The 21599-nt window shown below is 42.3% G+C and overlaps 2 protein-coding genes across 2 annotated transcripts; one reads left to right on the forward strand and one right to left on the reverse strand.

The window, feature by feature from the left end:
• Positions 1–541: 541 nt before the first annotated feature.
• On the reverse strand, positions 542–1462 carry LOC308094651 (GPN-loop GTPase 1-like; the record flags this gene model as incomplete). The annotated part of the gene is made up of 1 exon (XM_080441421.1): positions 542–1462. The coding sequence occupies one exon, from the start codon at positions 1460–1462 to the stop codon at positions 542–544; it is 921 nt and encodes a 306-aa protein (XP_080297547.1).
• Positions 1463–3551: 2089 nt separating this feature from the next.
• LOC308095788 (cell division control protein 42 homolog) lies at positions 3552–19754 on the forward strand. The gene is made up of 6 exons (XM_080442850.1): positions 3552–3583; positions 8716–8820; positions 17390–17462; positions 17857–17966; positions 18643–18840; positions 19550–19754. Exons 2-6 carry the CDS (start codon positions 8716–8718, stop codon positions 19637–19639), a joined length of 576 nt encoding a protein of 191 aa, XP_080298976.1. The 5' UTR covers positions 3552–3583; the 3' UTR covers positions 19640–19754.
• The last annotated feature ends 1845 nt before the right edge of the window (positions 19755–21599 follow it).

Raw genomic sequence — 21599 nt, forward strand, 5'->3', positions numbered from 1 at the left:
GCATATGCCTACATATGGGAGACAAAACGGTTCTAAAGATATGTGAATAACAGATGTACAGACAGAGATTCTGTGCATTTATTGTAAGATTAAGAAGATTATGATGATGCTAAATTATCCCCCCCAAATCTAAAAACTCTTTATTTCATATCCTGCCTCTAAGGTTATTTGGTGCTAGAGGTCCTTTAACAGAAAGTTGCTGTTGTTACTTCTTTTGACAGCTGTACCAATATTGTACCAGTATGAGTCAGTGATCTGTATGAGTCAGTGACAAATAAAGCCTTGATTCTTGATTAACTCCGGACTCACTCTCTCTCACACACACACACACACACACACGTGCGTGAAAGCCATACCGGTGCCACACCATAAGAACCTGTGAACTGCTGGAAGGGGGGGGTCTGAGGGCAGAGGCGGGAGGGGTCGAGGATTCAGGATCCCTCTGGTGGCATGGTCTTCCTGTTCTGGACTTGAATCACGTTCTTTCTCTCTTTCAGAAAGTAGTTGCTGCTGAAGGCATTTCTTTCTTTGCTCTCCCCACTCATGTTGTGGTCATGTCGTCCATGTCGCTGTCCACTTCTTCGTTGTCATCAAAGTCGGCCTCCTCTGTAGCTGCTGACGAGGTCATGTTAACAGCTCCCATGGACTTCGACAGCCCGTCCATCTGCCGCCGCTGCTGCTTCCTGCTCTGAGCATCAGCCTGCTCTTTACGAAGTCGCTCATACTCTGGCCGATATTCCGTCTCATACTCCTTGGCGGCCTCTGCCACCTGGACAAAGAGCTCATCCAACCCGCTGCCCGTCACCGCAGACACACCGACCACGCGCAGGTTGGCGTAGAACTCGTCGAGCACCAGGCTCATGGAGCGGGTCAGGTTGCTGACGTAGGACGTCTCCCGGTTCAGAGCGTCCTGGAACACTTCGAAATCCTGCATCCACTCCACCGCAAAGCTGTGGTCGACGATGTCCGTCTTGTTCATGACGACGATAAAGGGAAGTTTGGTCTTGTAAAGAATGCTACAGGCGTACAGCATGTTGGACATGAACGTGACGGGGTTGACGCTGCGGGACGTGTCCATCACGTACGCCACCACGCAGGGGAAAGAGGACGCCAGAGCCTCCGTGATGATGGTGCCAGACGCCGACCAGGTGAACACCTCGATCTGCCCCGGGGTGTCGATCAACACGTACTGGTGATCGTGCTGTTTCTTCTCGATGAAAGTCATCACCTGATCAAAGCGCGTCGCGAAAAGATTGAGGGAGGTCACGATGCCGCCGTTAGGGCCGAGCCCGTACTGCTTCATCACTTCTTTGTAGTTGACGGTGTCGCGGATATCGATGTTGGTGGGAAACGGTACTTTGTGTACGGCGGGGTCCAGGTTGATGACATACGGAGCGGACTTCTTGTCGTGAAGGTGAGCGGTGAGCCGCTGCACGAAGGTTGTTTTTCCCGACCCCGCCATGCCCAACACTATAAGACACACAGGTTTCTTCTGCTGGGCAGCATCTCCTGAGGACGGTTGGGGCGTCAGGCAGTCGCCCTGTCCGCCATCATAGGCCGTATTCTCCATGGAAACAGCCTCAGCACCAGAGGAACCTGGTGCAGTCGCCATGCTGTTTGATTTGCAGAACAACTGGTAGCCGTCACTGCTGCAAAGGACGCGTCAGTGTCGCAAAACTATACATAGGATGTGTTAAATGCAGAGAACAAATTTCACGTATGTGTAAGTGTACAGTGACGAATGCTCCAAAACAACTAAATGGGAGTAAATTATTTATTATTAATAACTTTGGAGTCTTTTACCCCTTCTATAAATAACTTTGGTGTTAGTCTTGTATCACTTCTTATGCTTTGGAAAAGCCCTGTGCAAAGTGCAATGAATTAAGCTGCACAAGCTTATATATTGGCAGGGTGATAACAGAATGAGTTCTGACCTCGAATTGTGACTGGCTGAGACGCATTGCCAATGTGATGTTTCCAAATATAGAAATACTAGTGCATTACCCGTTATCAGAACACTTGGAGGCTATAGTGTATGATGTCAGTCATCTATGACGACAGTATTCAGATATGTCCTTTTATGATGTGTCTCAAAGGGGAATTTCACTTTAAAACACGTGTGGGGTCATTTCAAAGCTTTCTGTGCACCCCAGACAGTTTTTAAGTTGCTTGTTCTTTTTCTCAAGCACGCCTTAGAAGGACAAAATCAATCACCAGAACCATGGAAGTATGTTTTCAATGAATCTAATATGGTTCAAATGGAGTTTGAAGTTACAATGGGTTTATATAGGAAGGGGGCATGTCTGATAAATTGATGATCAAATATATAAATATTGAATCAAGCAACTTAAAAACTGTTTGAGGTGCAACCAAAAGCCAGAGGAGATGTTAAAATGACCCCACAAGTGTTTTAAAGTGAAATACCCCTTTAAGACACATTATAAAAGGAAATGAATACTACTACAACAGCAACAATAATAATAATGGAATAAGTTATAATAAAACAGAAAAATAAGATAATAAAATTGCAGTGCAGAAGAAAGTAGCTGTAAATCAGATGACCTCATGCCACTGTCTTTAAGCTACAACAGCCTGTACTTTTTACCTCTCTCTTGTGGTCATTTTGAGAGTATGAACATTCACGTTTTAAAATTCAGTAGTAACTCAAAAAGCCAGCCGCATTTGACATGAAATCAAATGTCAAACGACATCTACAGGGCTTAAGGTGCAAAGACTATCCCTGAATTATCAAAATACTTCAATTCAATTTGGCAACATGCTATTTGTATTTTGAACGTTATTTGTGTCCATTCCATATAGGCTTACTGTTAGGGGTGATTTTACATTTAGGCCTAGGCTACCACTTAATATATTTCGTATACACAGATTATGCTATGATGATGATACATGCCTACACATTATGAAACTGTCCCTACATTTTAGATATGCCTATTATATTGGCCTATGGGGTGCATGTGTGTGCGTGCGAGCGCGCACACACACACACACACACACACACACACACACACACACACACACACACACACACACACACACACACACACACACACACACACACACACACACAGACAGTGGTGTAAAGTAACTAGTAGCCTACATTTACTCAAGTACTGTACTTAAGTACCCTTTTGAGGAATTGTTTCCAATGTTCAATACTTTTACTTCTACTCCACTACATCTCAGGCAAATATTGTACTTTTAATTTTGGGTACTTTAAGTATATTTTTATGGCAATGCTTTTGTACTTTTACTCAAGTAAATTTTGATTTACCTGACTTTTACTTATAGTAACAAAGTATTTCTGCATTGCAGTATTGGTACTTTTACTTTAGTAAAAAGTTTGAGTACTTTTTCCACCACTGCACACACACACACACTTATTAATTTATATTAAACAAATTGTTCATCATCATCATCATCATCATCATCATCATTCCAAAGGCGTTGTGAGTGACGTCGGTGTCCGACCCCTCCCTCTCCCACCAAACCCGGAAGTGTTGCTGCTGTCACCGTTCCTTCTTTCTGTGAGACGCCCGTCCGTGGAAACCCAACACAGAGAAAGGTAAGGAAGCTTGTCTCTCGCTGTGATTTTTACGTCCTTAAACTTTAGACAGGTTCCTAAAAGGGTGAGACCCTGAACTAGTGTCAACACTGTTGGTTGTTGTGGTTGTTTAATGGAACTACCGGCTTACTTGTCTTGTCTGTCCAAAAACCAGCGCTAGCTACCTTAGCCTACCTTGCTAGCCCAGGCTACTGTTTAAATCTCAGCTGGAAGGAATTCAATTCAGTGTCATAGCAGGGATTTAGTTTAGTTTGTGGAATATTGACGCCGTCTTTATAGTTTTGTGTTGTTTTTATGAGGGCAAAATGTATTATAGAGTATTGTTCTTTTAGTTTGAACATATTGTATATACATACTGTTTTGTTTTAAGGGTGGTACTAGTTGTTGTGGTGGTCTAGCTGGCTAACAGCGAGCGTTGCCAGATTCTGGGAGAGAAATAAGCAACCAGGTCTATGAAAACAAGCCCAAAAGAAGCAACTAGGCTACGGCTATTTGAAAAAAAAAAAAAAAAAAATCTACATGTGAGCTTGTAGATCTGCTATTTTCAAGAAAAGAAAAAAAATAATCTTGGAAAAAAATAAAAAGGCAAATTTGGAACATTTTTGAAACTTTTTAACACAAAATGCCTGGCACACAATATTTTCAGATGGAGGGGGGAGGGGGTCTGTTTTTGATTGATTGATTGATTGATTGATTGATGTACTTTATTTAGTAAGACATGAGAACATCAGTACATGGAAGTACAAATTCACAATACAAGGTCTACTAAACTGGGAGACTCATTAAGCACTGAGCTTTTTTAAGATGAGATCCCCATGCACACAAATCATAAGAGACAGACAGATATACACACTACTATACAGAATGTCATACAATCAGCTTACAGGTTACTGGTATGAAGAGAGAAGAAAAATAAATGGGGGGGGGTAGGTTAAGACTTAGACAGGGGCCATTTTCGAATTGCAGCCTCCTGAATGTGTATCTTTAGGGCAGTTTTGAAAGTGAGTAGGGTTTTACATAGCCCCTTTCGGGACCCTGTTTACCTTTTTTATATTTGGGAAGGCGGTATCCAGGGTCCCTTGTCGCTCAAAACACTCTCTCTCGTACTGGCGGCTACCACTGTCTGGTCTCGGGCTAATAGCTCGTCGCTTAGAAGTTGCAGAGATTTCTCAAAGGTACCAACAAGAGCAATACTAACGTGCCAGAAAGCTGCATTAATCCTCACGGATCGGCGATGCCGTTTAACATTTTTAATAATTTAGTAAAACTTAAGTTCCTCTCTCACACTCTGCTCCACTGCCCATGTCCCGCCTCCCCGCGGTGACTGACAAGCTGCGCGTCCTACGCATAACTCTATGGTCCTACATTACTGCCTCTGATTGGGGAGCTCCTACATGCTTGCATGACAATCACAACGCGGGGAGGCGGGACATGGGCAGTGGAGCAGAGTGTGAGAGAGGAACTTAAGTTTTACTAAATTATTAAAAATGTTAAACGGCATCGCCGATCCGTGCGGATTAATGCAGCTTTCTGGCGCGTTAGTATTGCTCTTGTTGGTACCTTTGAGAAATCTCTGCCACTTCTAAGCGACGAGCTATTAGCCCGAGACCAGACAGTGGTAGCCGCCAGTACGAGAGAGAGTGTTTTGAGCGACAAGGGACCCTGGATACCGCCTTCCCAAATATAAAAAAGGTAAACAGGGTCCCGAAAGGGGCTAGGTTTTACACTCCTTTGGACAAATGCGGACAAATGCATATCAACATGGGGTCTTTAAAAATGTTTGAGAACCACTGGTTTAAACGACATTAGGAAACAAGCCCAAAATAAGCAACTACACTACACTACACTTTAGAAATAAGGCCAATGTAAGCAACTACACTTAAGAAACAAGCCCAAAATAAGCAACTACACTTTAGAAACGAGCCCAACATAAGCAACTACACTTTAGAAACAAGCCCAAAGAACCGCAACCCGCAACTATACCAAAGTCGCTTATAATAAGCGGATATGGCAACACTGGTGGTGTTGGTGGTCTGGCAGGCTAAAGTTTAGCTATCAGCTAATTGACACATTGTGACTGCTGTAATGAGAGAGCAGTCAGTTAATGTGTCTGTTGTTCACAGAGGCTGACTGACACAGAGGCTCAACTGTATATTCTATTACATTAAAATGTAAGTCATCATCATCATGTGACTGACAAGAAGCAGACTGGCCCAGCACGAGTGTGTGCTTTTTATTATGAATGCAGTCTGTTATTTCTGTGTGTGTGTGTGTGTGTGTGTGTAGCTGTCTGCCTGGCTATGCGGAAGTGTATTAGGTTCTCACTCAGGGCTACCATTTAATGTAGGTGAGTGAATCTAAATGACGACCATGTCAGCTAACCAAGTGGTTCTCAACCTTTTCAGGTGGCGAAATAATCATATGTGAACTGGGGGACCCCCAAAAAATAACCATATAATAATCATATTTGAACTGGGGACCCCCCAAAATAATAATTGAACTGGGGAACCCCCCACCCTGACAGGCACTTGGATTTGTAGGAGTTGAGGCATTACATTTCGTTTAACTCGGTTTCACAGCTAAATGTGAGCTTGTAGATCAGCTTTTTTTTCCACAATTGTTGCCTCATTTATTTGACAATTTGGCCAATGTTTATAATGTTGAATAAAGGTCTTAAAAAAGTCCTTTCATTGTCACTTTACTGTCATCTGGGGAGCCCCCCAAAATCATGTTGGGGACCCCCCTGGGGGTCCTGACCCGACAGGTTGAGAATCACTGAGCTAACACACCAAGTTTAGTGTAGTTTAGTTTATTGGAAAGTCATAACACGAGTTAAAACAATTCGAGGATATGACACAATAAAGACCAGGACTTATTTCCATTGTTGTGGTCCTCTCCTCATACACATAACAAATACATCTCATAACAATGCAGACATGATATGTATTGGATACATATTAAGATAAAATAGTAAGTACATTTTCAGCTATATTTTATGGACAGTTTTTTTCTTTTTTTTTACACAGCTACGCAAAATGCCTCAGCTGTTGAATTTGGCCAAAACCACTCAAATTATTAAACGGGGGATATGTTTTTTTAGCCTTATTTAATACATGTTTGTTTTTTTAGCATCGTGTATGGGTGATGTTGCATCTGGCAAGGTTCAACATCATTAATTTTATGTAAACAATGTCAATATTGACTAGACTATATGCGTTACATGTAATAATATGCTAGACATCATTTACCAAACGGCATAATGGTCAGCGTTTCATATTTCTAGAGCACGTATGCCTTAGCACTTTGCGTTACATTCACCCATTCAAATGAACACACACACACACACACTGATGCAGGCTGCATGGAGGAACCACCCTCATTGGGAACAGGAGGGGGTTCAGTGTCTTGCTCAAGGACACTTCAGACTTGAAGCCAAAAAGAGCCAGGGATCAGCTCCCAAACAGCCACTCTACCACCTGAGCCACATAATTGCTGGCAAAATATCCATCTTACATTTCCTCAAAAACGTTGAGTCATACCCTTAATGACTTATGAATATTCGGGCCAAAATAACTAATGCAATTGACTCAGTACTTTGCATAACCGCTTGTCTCGTAGGGCTGTCACGATTACAAATTTAAGTCGACGATTAATTGTCACACAAATAATTGCGATTAACGTTTTAATTGTTTTTTGGCATTGAACATTGGAACAATAAAAATACAATTTCTGTTTGCCTTTAAGGCTTCGTAATCACAAATTGCACAGGGTAGATATGACAAATAACTTGCATACAAATAAATTACCGACACATTTATTATAATTTTATACTTTACCAAAAATGTAAATATAGCGGAAATAACTGATCTTGTAGATCTGCTATTTCTGCTATTTTTGGATTTGTTTTGAAAAGGTATGAATGTTTTTTAAACATGGAAACGATAAAATATTTGCGACTGTCAATTAATTGCGATTAGACGATTATGTCATAATTGTGACAGGCCTATTGTCTCGACACAGCATTCACAGCCACTCCAAAAAAACAAAAGGCCCAGTTATGATGAGGTCTCTGGCCTCCAGACCCTCTTCCCATTGTTCCCATATAATCGATCGATAGCCTGGGTATGTGTATGTCTCAGCAACTCGGTGGTCACAGGATCCCTGGGCGAGTGAGCTGTAAACACATTGTCTTACACAGCCTGCCCTGTGTCTGTGTGGACTGGACTGTCTGTCAGTCCATTGTCTCTCTCGCTCTCTCTCTCTCTCTGGCTATCAAGACGTGTGGCATTCCATTCTGCCTGCCACTTGTTATTCACCAACAGAATGCTGGGGGCCACAGCTGAACTAAAACAGCAAGGCATATATAACATGGACTACCGTGTTTTATATGCTGTGCAGGATACAACTGGATTATACGCTTATATGCCAACCCCTGCGCGCCACACACACACACACACACACACACACACACACACACACACACACACACACACACACACACACACACACACACACACACACACACACACACACACTCTCAACCTCTCCCCTGTTCACGCATGCTCTGCCTCTTTGATTGATTGAATACTTTATTGGTAGTTTGCATAAAAAAAGCACAGGAAAGTACAGTTAAATACAAGTTCTGCTAAGAGGATTCTAAACCCAAAAAAGCCTATGGCTTGTTTCCATTGTGGTCCTTTGTACACAATTCATCGAATTGAGTACGTCCAGACATTGAGAATGTGAAGACTCCAATGAAATCTGGAGGACTCCCTGAAATATGGTCTTGTGTCTCATCTGGTGGTCTAATACCGGGTCTCAGTATCCTAACTAGGAGTTCAACAGTAAATCGAACTAATCGATTTAACCGATTAACTAAATGTACCTTTTCTTAACACTAAAAATAGGTCTACAAGCTCACGACACGTTGTGAGCTTGTAGATCTGCTATTTGTACAGTTTTTTTTTTGCACAACACCATTGTGCGGCGAGGAGGTATGAAACAACGCTTAAGTGCTTAATGTATTATTCAATTAATCGAAGAAGTTATCATTAGAATAATCACTGAGTCAATAGTTGTTGCAGGCAGCCCTAATCCTAACCCTCTCTCTACATGTCTTGACTCTCCTGCAGATGCAGACCATAAAGTGTGTAGTGGTGGGTGACGGTGCGGTGGGAAAGACCTGCCTACTCATCTCCTACACCACCAACAAGTTCCCCTCGGAGTACGTCCCCACAGTGAGTACTGAGTTTGTCCTTTGTCCTATCTGTCTACACATTTCCTTATTCTTCTTGTGAGTAGATCTGCTATTTAATTTGAAAATGTGTGAACATTTTTCAACATGGAAACGATTATGACGATTATGCAAAACTTATTGCGATAATGATTGTACATATGCACATTCACACACAGTGACTGAAAATATGTTAACACACGACACATTAAAAACACAGAAAATCAGGAGCAGGTGGAGTCGAAGGAGTGGTAAAGTGTGTTTCTTCACATTGACTTGAACAGTGTTACCCCTCCCACTTACCTGTCCCAACAGCCTTCTGATTCTATCTATCACTGACTGCGATTTTAAAGGGGAGTGGGAGGTCTATTCTTTAGCACTTGAAGGCTGAGGGAAAGAACGAGTAGGCGAGGCACAGGAGAGAAGGCTCTGACAGTCACAGGATTCGATCCCATCCCATAGGCCAGCACGGGTACACTGGACTCCCACTAGTGGTGTGTTCAATGAATCGATATGGCAATAATCGTATTGTATTCCTTGCCGATAATCGTATCGATACGATTATCGGCAAGGAATACAATATGCTACCATATCGTTACGGCAGGAAATGTTGTGACACGGCAAAAAAAAAAAACCTGTCAGCTATGGTGTGTTTGTGTGTGTGAGACTCAGACATGAGTTGCAGTAAAACTAAATGTAAAGAGAATATTTCATTTGCATTTATTAATGATTACATCTTTTGCATTTATCAATCAAAACATTTTTTTTTATTTTTTATTTCCTTGCTTTAATGTTATCAACTAAGTTTTTCAAATTTGATTTGGAAACTGTACATTTTCGGACAATATATTGGACAACTTCGTCTAGGACTCTGTAAAAGTAAATTTTGTAGGACACGGTCGTTATTCAAAATCAACGAGTATTGCGATATATATCATATCGTGGCCTCTGAATCGTGATACATATCTATTGTGAGGTTGTATCCAGCCCTAACTCCTACAAGCAAATGCAACTGCCATGCTGTCAATGGGCACCAGTGCTTTAGTGTTGTTTATTTGGACAATGATACGACGAAGACTTAGAAACCCCCACTCAATGTTAAAAACAATGGGGAAACAAATTAAGATGAGACAAGAGAAGAGAAGAAAAGCGAGTTTAGGATAATTTGCGGTTTACAAAGACGCCTTACATCAAAGCCAGCTGAAGACCTCGCAGCAAGTTTTAGCAAGGAGGTGTAATACTGCTTCCAGGAAATTCTAAGCGTGTGTGTGTGTGTGTGTGTGTGTGTGTGTGTGTGTGTGTGTGTGTGTGTGTGTGTGTGTGTGTGTGTGTGTGTGTGTGTGTGTGTGTGTGTGTGTGTGTGTGTGTGTGTTCATGCCTGTGTGTGCGGTATCTTGTTTATACACCACAAGCTCACGTGATGCACCTCTCTGTTGTGTTTGTGTCAGGAGGACCAGGAGGAACTTGGCTCGTAATGATGATTTGTGCTCCCTCATATGAGGGACAGACCTACGGTCTGCCACACAGGCGTGTAGGATTACTGACTGCAGGGTGACTCATGTAGAAGTGCTGTATGTCCTTTCACCTCCTGTTCAGTTCAGCTTGCCTGGTTTCTCTCTGTCCCTTTTGCTCCCACAGAAAGAGAGAGCGAGAGTGACAAAAGGTTTCAGTCGTGAGATTTTATTTTGCTTTATTCCATGAGAGAGAGAGTGAGCAGCAGAGGTGGATGATAAAATTGCATAACAGTGTCACCATATTGACTCGGCATTCCCTTCCTCTTCCGTTCTCCCTTCCTCTGTCTCTTTTCCTCTTCGTCTGTCTGTCTGTCTGTCTGTCTGTCTGTCTGTCTGTCTGTCTGTCTGTCTGTCTGTCTGTCTGTCTGTCTGTCTGTCTGTCTGTCTGTCTGTCTGTCTGTCTGTCTGTCTGTCTGTCTGTCTGTCTGTCTGTCTGTCTGTCTGTCTGTCTGTCCGTCTGTCTGTCTCTCCCTCTCTTTCTGTCAATTTTCAATTAAATTCAAAGGGAAATTTATTGGCATGAGAAAACATACGTTTTATATTGCCAAAGCAAAAGTGGAGCAATACAATCAAAACAAAATGTATGTTCAATTAAAAGGGAATAGAAAGTATGTACACAGAGCTGTTACATTGCAATTGAGGGAAATCTAACTTACAAAACCAAAAGAATTGTGCATTTGCTTTCATAGAAATAGTTAGCCTATATATCCACATAGGAAAGGTTAGCTTTTCTGTCTCTCTTCCTCTTCCCCTGTCTGCCTCTCCCTCTGTTTCTGTCTCTCTTCCCCTGTCTGCCTCTCCCTCTGTTTCTGTCTCTCTTCGTCTGTCTGTCTGTCTGTCTGTCTGTCTGTCTGTCTGTCTGTCTGTCTGTCTGTCTGTCTGTCTGTCTCCCTCTCTTTCTTCCAGTTTAACTAAGATTCAATGCTGCTTTGTTTAAACGTTATAGACATAACAGGAAGGAAACCTAGGTTGCTTTTAAAGCAGTATGCTCAAGCCGCCCCCTCCTTCTTTGTCCGTTTGTTGGTGATTCTTTTTTTATGAATTGTTTTTTGTATTGTTTTATGTATTCAGAGTGTCATCAGAACCACAAAATGAGAATTATAATAAACTTTAAAAGGACATCTATGGTCGTACGTCTAGGAAGAAAAATCCTGCCTCGCTTTGCGCTGCGTTTCGAGCTTGTGAAGCTGTTGACACTTTCGTGTGACGAAAAAAACTAAAGTTAGAATATGGAGATAAGAGGTTTCTGCCCGACAGCAACGATATGTAATAATTGTATTGTAATCAATTTCCAGCCTGCTCTGGAAATCTGCCTTTGAACCAACTATATGAGACTATATGAGTTCTCGAAGCGCTATGTTGTAATTAACGAGACAATTTCACAAATATCATTGACAGAAAAAAACAGTAACACAGGAAAATAATGTGAAATTAGGTGTTGCTGTTTGCTTTTTATTTTTTAAGGCAAAATGTATCAACATTTTTCAAACACTTCAAGACAATATCAAGATTTTTCAATAATAAAAAAAAGAAAGCAGATATAGCTGCTATTTTTGAATAGCCAACGTATCAATGGATGACCGGGGACACTTTGAGAACCAATGATGTATAATATCAATCACTGTGGGTGTTGTGTTTTGGTGTGTATTTGACTGATGTGAGTGTTTTTCCATACCTCACCTCTCTACCGTGTCCCGACACATCACTCAGTGTTTGTCTTAACTTGAACCACCTAGAAACGTGTGTGTGTGTGTGTGTGTGTGCGCACACGTGTGTGTTTGCGCGCGCCATGCATTACTGTCTGTGTGGTTTGTCCATATGTGTGTGTGACAGTGTTGATTTTGACAGCACATTTTTATTTAGTTTTAGTCATAGCCTTTTGAATACAATTCTGTTTAGTTTTAGTCACCTGAAATGTTTTACTTTTAGTCTAGTTTTAGTTGACTAAACATCATAAGATTTTAGTCGACTAAATCTACAGTTGATGTAGTCGGGGGGGGGGAATTGTTGGCAGGCCGTGATGGCATCGAAATGATTTTCACTTAGCTGCATGTTGAAAATAGCCGATCTACAAGCTCACAACGCGTTGCGCTGTGACGTGTTGTAGATCAACTATTTTCGGTCTGTGACACCCACGTGCACCCATGATGACTTGTCATAGTTCTACTGGATGTCTTCTCCACTAGTCCCTTCCTAACATTTTAGTCTAGTTTCTATTTGTTGACAACATTTTCAGTATATTTAGTCATAGTTTTAGTCATCATCGCTTAGTTTTTATTTCGTTTTACATTCTTCGTCATAGTTTTAGTCGACTAAATCAATACTGGTGTGTGTGTGTGTGTGAGATGGGATATGAGTGTGAAAGGGTGTGGTTGCATCGTGTGTGTGTGTGTGTGTGTGTGTGTGTGTGTGTGTGTGACTAATGTTTTTGTGTATGATTGTGTGTACAGTATATAAGGGTGTGACTGCATGTATGTATGTTTGGCTGACCGTGTATTTTGTTGTGCTTGTGTCTGCATATCTGTGTTAACTATGAGATTTTATGTGTTTGACTTGGCATGTTGCTAAGTGATGGTTGTACTGTATGTATGTGTACCAGTCTGTACTTGTACTGTACGTCTGCAATTCCTACCCACTTCACACCGAGCATTGCTTCTTGAGGGAAGGGCTTTTAATGTGATAGCACTACTATACTTGACCATAGAGTTTTTTTCTGATACCAGTATCGGAAAAGCTGCCGATACTGCTTAAAGGGATGTTTCACTTTCAAACATGTTTGGGGTCATTTTAACATCTACTCAGGCTTTTGTGAACAAACCCGACAGTTTTTAAGTTGCTTGATTCAGTATTTAGATATTTGATATTCATTTTATCAGACACGCCGCCTTCCTATACAAACCCATTGTAACTTCAAACTCCATTTTAACCATGATGGATTCATCGAAAACACCCGTCCTTGGTTCTGGTGACTGATATTGTCCTTCTAGTGCGTCAATTACTTTTTTCATTATTTTTGTATATATTTTTTTGCCAGGGCAGTATGCCAGTCTACGCTATTCCGATAACCACGTAATTTTTCACATGATGATATTTCATTTACAGTCATATTTTCAATGCTTCAGTTGATGTTGCACGACCGTTTTATACTCTTACTTTACTATTTACATTATTATTGTACTAACTTGTAGCTGCACTGTTTACTATCAATTTAACTAACTATTATTTATATAATTTTGATTTATTATTTAATTTCAAGGATTCCCATAACTCTGAGTGGACCCTTACGGGTCCATTTGGTTCCATTTGTACACTTGGTATCAGGAAGGAAAAAATGGTATCGGTATTCGGTACGTCTCTACTTGACCACATAACGAATATAGATACACCCAAGATGCATTGAGGACAGATCATGATCCAAGCACTCTAATCTCCGTAGCCAGGCGATCTGAGATGTCCGCCTACTGCCCTTTCCCTTGCCCTGTAATCAGTTTTAACCGCCCTACTGTCTTTGGCACCTGCATTTCCCCAGCGGGATCAATAAAGGTCTTATCTTATATACTGTATACATACAGGGACGACATTGGTTCGGGAGGTGGAGCGGCCATCATACATCTGGACTGGTTACGTCTAAATTTAAATATAAACTAGGTAGAAACAAATAGGAGATTAAAACAATTACTGCATTGCAGAAGCATTGCAAAGACTTTAGGGTGGTCCTTCATATTAGAACGATATCGGGATTGGTTTTCAAAGCAATTAGGCATAGGTCTGTTTAAAGGAGATTTTCGACACTGGTCTAGCTCATACATTGAATTTAGACATTTCCCCATCTAGGCGGAGATCTCCGATTGTCAGGCTACGTGAGACTACGATAACGCAACGTTTCGCAAACCACCTACGGAGATGGTCAGGGATGCATTGTGGCCTAAAATTGTCTACTTCATTGTTTGTTACTGTTTAGGCAGCAGCAGCAAACAGAATGGTGTTTTAAAAGAACTAAGAGTGGCAGCCGACCTGGCGTTTATGTAATATAAGTATAAATATAACAATTGTGTCGCGTCATCGCCTTGATCTATAACTACGTTAGCCTATGTTCTCAAAGCAAACAGTCAGGACGGCCGTGGGGGAGTGTTTGAACGCATCGCTGTCGCTCAAAACGGCCGTGGGGGCGTGTTTGGGTTTAAGCGGCGCAGCCTTAGGGGCTAGTGCGGCGTAATTCTTGAAGCACGCCTTGCTGCCTCTAGAGAGAGGCAGCCACTCTGGAGAGAAGGAGACAAGTCCCGTGGGTGCATTCACGTTGGCTCTGGGTATAATATTGCAGGAATGAATATTATGATAAAAAATTAATTAAAAAAAAATAGCTGCCTTTGGGATTCGCTAATCGCGTGGTTTCAAATCGTGATTTCGGTTTGAAAACAATGAATCGTTCAGCCTTAATGTCCATGTATGTTGTCTGCAGTCCTGCATTCATCAGCTTATGTTGGTTTGTTTCTGCACCAAAGTGCCAAAACCTCAACTTGTTAGATAAGTGCTGCCTTGTCACACAGCCACCATGTGAAGTCCAAGGTTTGTTGTCAGCTCCTCCGAGGATAAAAGTCAAAGTATATTGGGCTTAGCGAAGGGAAAAAGCTGACATCTCTCCAGTTTCTACACATCAGGTTTACTGTAGATGCCATATGATGCTTCTTCATATATGAGGTATTAGCTTTCGTGTTGGGGTCAGATAGCCTACCTCACACAGCATACACAACATGCACACAAAATGATTAAAGCACCTCCAGCCAGTGAAAGTATATGGTAGTCCATCCATACATCCCTGTGTAAATGTAAACCAAGCATTGATTCCGTCAGTGTGTCAAGTGTTTAAAGAACAGCACGGAGGAGTACTTACTAAGTAACATGAATAGATACAGGTAATAAAGATAAAGTCTTATTTTGTGCCATTATATTCTCTCCCTATTTCTCTTGTCTCCTGCCTGCTGTGCTTTATTCTCTCTGTTGTTCTCTTTGAGCCAGACGTGTTGGTGCTCAGCCAGTGTCATCTTGGCAAAACATTGTTTCTGCAGGCTACACTAAACACAGAGTGAAAGCAGCTTAATTAAACAGACACTGTGTGTGTAACCTGTGCTACTGAAATCAGCCATCATTTGGAGAATAGCTGGAATTTCTTTATTGTCATGTTTGTTTGTTTTTTACGGCAGGCATGCATGCTTTACGTTCCTGTTTGACTCTTGCGAGGAAAGCTTGTTGTTGGACTTGGGAGCAGACGCATTTACTCAAAGAGCCAATAACACATGAGACATCGCTAACGGCTCTTTAATACACAACTCTTCTAGCATCCTAAACTTGAAGGGACCTTTTGTTTTGTTTTTTTAGGTGACAATCGGTTATGGTGTAATACAGTGGTTCTCAAAGTGAGGTCCAGGGACCCGCTGGGTTCCACGAAGGAGTTATGGGGGTCCTTGAAATTCAAAAAGTTAGAGAAATTTGAGCTGACGTGAATAGAATGATCAGACTGTCCTCCTTGCTGAAGTGTAAGTGTGTGTGTGTGTACGTATATATAAGTCCAGGTGTGTTTCTTGGTGACGTCTGAGAGTTCGTCAGAGCAGGTCCTCATGTAAAAACATAACCCTGGATCACTTCCAGTTCATATCACTCCCTGTTGTAACAGAGAAGCTGGCTTCGGGCATGTCAGTGAGACATGTTAGGACTACTGAGGTGTGTGTGCGCGCGCGTGCGCGCGGTGTGATGGAACAGAGTAGGGAGTGGTGCTGTGAGGAGGGGTGATGTGTTTCAATGTTAAGTCGATGTAAATTCCAACATCCAGCGGCATTTTGCGTCTTAACGCATGAAGCTATGCACACATTTCCAACTCAAGTGACTTTCACCGATGTGAACGTGTGTGCTACAGAGCGATGCGTTTCCATGCTCTTGCTAGCAGGGGATTAAATTGATTGATTGATTGAATACTTAATTAGTCTGAAATGTAAACGGCACTAGGTACAGTCAGACAGTACGGCTAAAAGGATGACACAAAAAAGTCCTGGGGACTTGTTTCCATTGTGGTCCATGTAGGACCCCCCCCCCCCCCCCCCCTTTTCCCATCGACATGACCATCCTATTAGAACCTGGCCGCAAGCGGGGCTAAAAAGCTCTATAGCAGGATGGGTGGAGGGTCTGGAATGATGGGAAACCTGTTACACTCATCTGACTGAAACACACACACACACACACACACACACACACACACACACACACACACACACACACACACACACACACACACACACACACACACACACACACAGACTGACCGTCTCCGTCAGACTCTTTTCAAAACAAGCCAGCAGCCTGTCCCTCATATACACACATACTGTACCCAGAATCTCTCTCGCTCTCTCTCTCTCTCTCTCTCTCTCTCTCTCTCTTGTCCCTCATATCCACACAGACCCAGAATCTCTCTCTCGCTTTCTCTCTCGTCCCTCATATACACACATACCCAGAATCTCTCTCCTGTCCCCAGAATTTCTCTCTCTCTCTCACACACACACACACACACACACACACACACATGCACGCGCACACGCACACAGGGACAGACAGTGTGTCGCCAGGACAGGGCGGCGGGTGATGATGAAGTGAATTGTGACTTCCTGCCCGGCCTTCATTTGACTTCATAATCACACTCTCTCTCTCAATGCTCAATTCTATTCATTGTGTTCTATTGACATGAATGTTATCTGTCTCTCCGGGCCTGTCACAGTGATTGCATAATCGTCTAATCAGAATCATTTTAGATAATAAGCTGTGAGCTTGTAGATCGGCTATTTCCAACATTAATATTTTATAGTATAACGTTATTCAATATGCCAGTAATTTATTTGTAAATCCAGGTTATTTGTCATATCTGCACCTGTGCAACTTCAAAGCCTAAAAGCAGAAAAAAATGTTTTGGTCATATGCAACGACAGAAACACAATTAAACCATTAATCGCAATTATTTGTGTGTCCAATGTCATAATAGTGACAGCCCTATGCCTGTCCCTCTGTGTTTCCCAGGTATTTGACAACTATGCAGTGACTGTAATGATCGGAGGGGAGCCCTACACCCTGGGTCTGTTCGACACGGCAGGTAAAACCCCATCAGCGTTTCTTTCTCTCAATCATTTAGAATTTCAAGGACGCCCCCAGTTTGATATTGTTGCTGTCGGGCAGAAACCTCTTATCTCCATTTTTTAAAAGTTTTTGTGTTTTTTCGTAAATTAACGCCCTATTTGATCATACCACAGCGTCACACAAAAGTATCAAAAGTAGCAGATCCGCGATTTCGAAACACGGCACTAAGCGACGTATCTTGAGCTTGTAGATCTGCTACTTTTGCTTTTTTTTTTTATCCTGAAAAGTAATCCATATGTTTTGTATATGAGGTTTCCACCCGAAAAAAGACGATGTGCACGGAGGGCCATAGACCCCCCATGTCATCATACTATGTATTTATTCTCTGGGATCTTGATCTCACCCTGCAGGTCAGGAGGACTACGACAGGCTCCGCCCCCTCAGCTACCCCCAGACTGACGTCTTCCTCGTTTGCTTCTCTGTCGTGTCGCCCTCCTCCTTCGAGAACGTCCGTGAGAAGGTCAGTCTGTCTGTCTATCTGGCTGTTGTGCATCAGATGAGGTGTCTGTCTGTTGTGCATCAGATGAGGCGTCTATCTGTTGTGCATCAGATCAGGTCACTTGTTCTGGTGTTACTTTTACCGTTAGTTACCGTATTTATTGACCACAACAACACGTTAAGAATGTTATTTAGACAGATGCCGAATTCATTGTTTACCTTTGTATCCTAGTTTCTTTGACACCCTACATTGTTCTCTTTGCAATTTTGGCCTACTTATGTCACTATTTACCTTGTTGTGTATTGACTAGAGCAGTGGTTCTCAAGCTTTTCAGCGCGCAACCCACCAACATAATCATATTTGAACTGGGCCCTTACAAGCACTTGGAGTTGTAGGAGTTGAGTTACAGTTTGTTGACTCGGTTCCACAGATAAATCTGGTGAAAATAGCCGATCTACATGCTCACAGCGCTTTGTGGGCTTGTAGATCGGCTATTTTCTTAGGTAATATTTGACAGCCATTTGGGGTCCCGACCCATAGATTGAGAACCACTGGACTAGAGTTCATGCTTACTCTGCTTATTCTGATCTTGCACTTGCAAGGCCCTCCGGATAAGAGCATCTCCTAAATAAAATGTCTAAATTGTAATCTCAAACATGTCTTTATTTTTTCTCCCCTCCTCCGATGGTCTCTGCAGTGGGTACCGGAGATCTCCCACCACTGTCCCCGGACCCCCTTCCTCCTGGTCGGGACCCAGGTTGACCTGAGGGACGACAGCAACACTGTGGAGAAGCTGGCCAAGAACAAACAGAGGCCCCTGGCCCCCGAGAGCGGGGACAAGCTAGCCAGGGACCTCAGAGCTGTCAAATATGTGGAGTGTTCAGCTCTCACACAGGTAAAGCTGTGTGCGTGTGTGTGTGTGTGCGTGTGTGCGTGTGTGTGTGTGTGTGTGTGTGTGTGTGTGTGTGTGTGGGGGTGTGTGTGTGGGGGTGTGTGTGTGTGTGTGTGAGAATTCAAATGAACAAATATACCTGTGTGGGGGAGAATTAAAAGGATCAAATTAACGTGTGTATGTGAGAGAGACTAGAAAAAATAAGGTCTGCACACCGGTAATGCTGCATAAGCTCTTCCGTATTTTTATTGCCGTCAACATTTCGATCACTGAGTGATCAGCAATAAAAACACAGCAGAGACTTAATTTTTTCTCGTGATACTGCTGTTTGCCCTGCACCTTGGCCATGGAAGTGCATTCTATATCCTTTTCATGTGTGAGACACACATTCTGTATATATACATACAGAGTTGTCAGAGTACACATAACATTAGTTTATAAATCTGCATGAATGTTCCCAATAGTAAAAAACTAACAAAATAAAAACAACAATCTCCTTCTCTTTATCCCTCCCTTACTGTCTCTTTCTTCCTCCTCACTTCAACTCTCTTCCTATCCACCTCCCTGTGTCACTGTTCCCCTTTCTATCCTTCTCTTTCCCCCCTTGCCGTTCTCTCGCTCTCTCTCCCTCGGCTCCTTCCCTCACTAAATTCTCTCTCACCCCCATTTCCACTCTTCTGTCTCTCTTCCTCCCTCTCTCTCTCTCCCACAGCGGGGTCTGAAGAACGTGTTTGACGAGGCCATCCTGGCCGCCCTGGAGCCTCCGGAGACCAAGCCTAAGAAGCGTTGTGTCCTGCTATAGAGAGGAGAAACCTCAAGACGAGGTGGGATGAGAACAAGGAAGGCAAGGAAAGGAGGAGAGAACAGAACAGCGAGCGGACACGGGAACAGATTTTCTTTTTTTTAAACGGCGGGAAAGCGGGGGGCTTGGGGGGGAAACAATGGAGGAAAATTGGGCGGGGGGGGGTGGACAGAGGACGAGTGGCACACTCGTTCACACAGTGCCTTCAGTGGTAGTGACAAAATGGGGTGGGTGGGTTGACAGGTTCATTGGGGGGGGGCATCTCGTCAAGCTACATGCGACCTGATGTACCGAAATCAGCCGAAAGTGTCGCCGAAAATTGCAGTTTATTGAGTCACGTGCACTTTGCAAGAAAAGAGCACACATTCTTAGCTTTCTAACGGTGCCTGTATTCTTTTGTACTCCAAATATCCGGCTAGTTAAATCACATTACATATCAGCTGTGTCAGCAACGTCTGTCTGTGTGTAAGAACAATAGCCTCCAAGTTTTGCAGAAGCGAAATATTGTTTGTTTTCTTATTTTCTTTTCTTCTAAAAGAGCTTCAGGGACATCAGACTGATTTCGGTAGAGAACGGATGTCAGATTTCCATCTTTGCTATGCGTCGCTAATAATAATGCCTTCATGACTAGGAAGAATTTGAACAACACTCTACTAACTTGTACTTATTACGCGTGGTTGGTTTTATTGATAAGAGGACGCAGGTTGATCAACAGAGAGGTTTGAAACCTGAGGTGCCTGAGTGATTTAAGGTTCACCCAAAAAATTACTTATTTTCTATCAATTACACACCCATGAAGACTTTAATTCATGGAGATTTTTTTTTAGTTTTTGTCGCATTCCTAAGCCAATAATTTGCTGACCGGCGGAGTCTCTGGTAGGAGACTTGTGGATTCTCCTACCGGAGACATTAGCATCTTTCCGCCGTTCATCAAATGATTTGCTTAGGGATGCGACAAAAACAAAGAAATCTCCATGAATTCAATGCTTCATGGGGTGTGCAATCGATAGAAAATAAGCCTTTTTTGGGGGGGGGGTGAACCACTCCTTTTAAAGTCCATGTTACTAGCTTGCACACACCTAGCAACACTTTGTTTTTGTTTTTTCAAAAAGTTCCAGTGGGTAAAACCCTCTGTATTTTTGTTTTGTTTCTTTCTCGTACAGTGGTGCTTAGGAGGAATATGCTTTGCTCTGGTTCACATATCTGTCCATGTTATGTTTCCAGTGCAGAGTTCTGTGCTAAAATATTGTTGCTGTCGGGCAGAAACCTCTTATCTCCATATTTTATTAGTTTTTTTCGTAAATTAACGCCCTACTTGATCATACTACAGCGTCACACACAAAAGCATCAAAAGTAGTAGATCCACAAGCTTGAGCGTCTCGATCTGTTACTTCTGCTATTTTGTGAATCCTAAAAAGTACCAGTTTTGGACATAAGGAGGTTTCCACCCGACAGAGACGATATTATGACTAATGCATGATACCGACTAAAACCTTGCTTTTATTTTACCTCCCTAATTTCTGTAGCAGTGAGTGATGACAGGGCTCTTGCTGGGGTTTCCACAAAATCCAGTGGAAATACTGAAACCACTGGTTCTCCCTTTGAATCAGTGATGTTGTCGAGCAATACAAAAAAAACTACATGGGGAAGATTTTAGTTTTTTTAAATCTTAAAAAAAAAAAAAAAGTAGCCTCCTGGTTCATCTGGATGTTTGCCACAAACTTAATAAAAAAGTTGTGGCATATTTTTTCACAGGTCCATGTTTTAAGTTTGTAATAACAATTGTCTCGTACCCATACCGTTTTCTGAGCGGCATTTGCTTAAATGCTATACTGTGCGTGTTAACAGTAAACCTGACTTAACTATCCATGAGCTTTGTGGTGATTTGACATTTGATAGTGCTTTGAGTAACCGCTACAAATACAAACTCGAATCAAACTCAACACTTAACACATTATAC

Source organism: Gymnoscopelus braueri (genome assembly GCF_963280865.1).
Source record: "Gymnoscopelus braueri genome assembly, chromosome: 11".
Classification (NCBI taxonomy): domain Eukaryota; kingdom Metazoa; phylum Chordata; class Actinopteri; order Myctophiformes; family Myctophidae; genus Gymnoscopelus; species Gymnoscopelus braueri.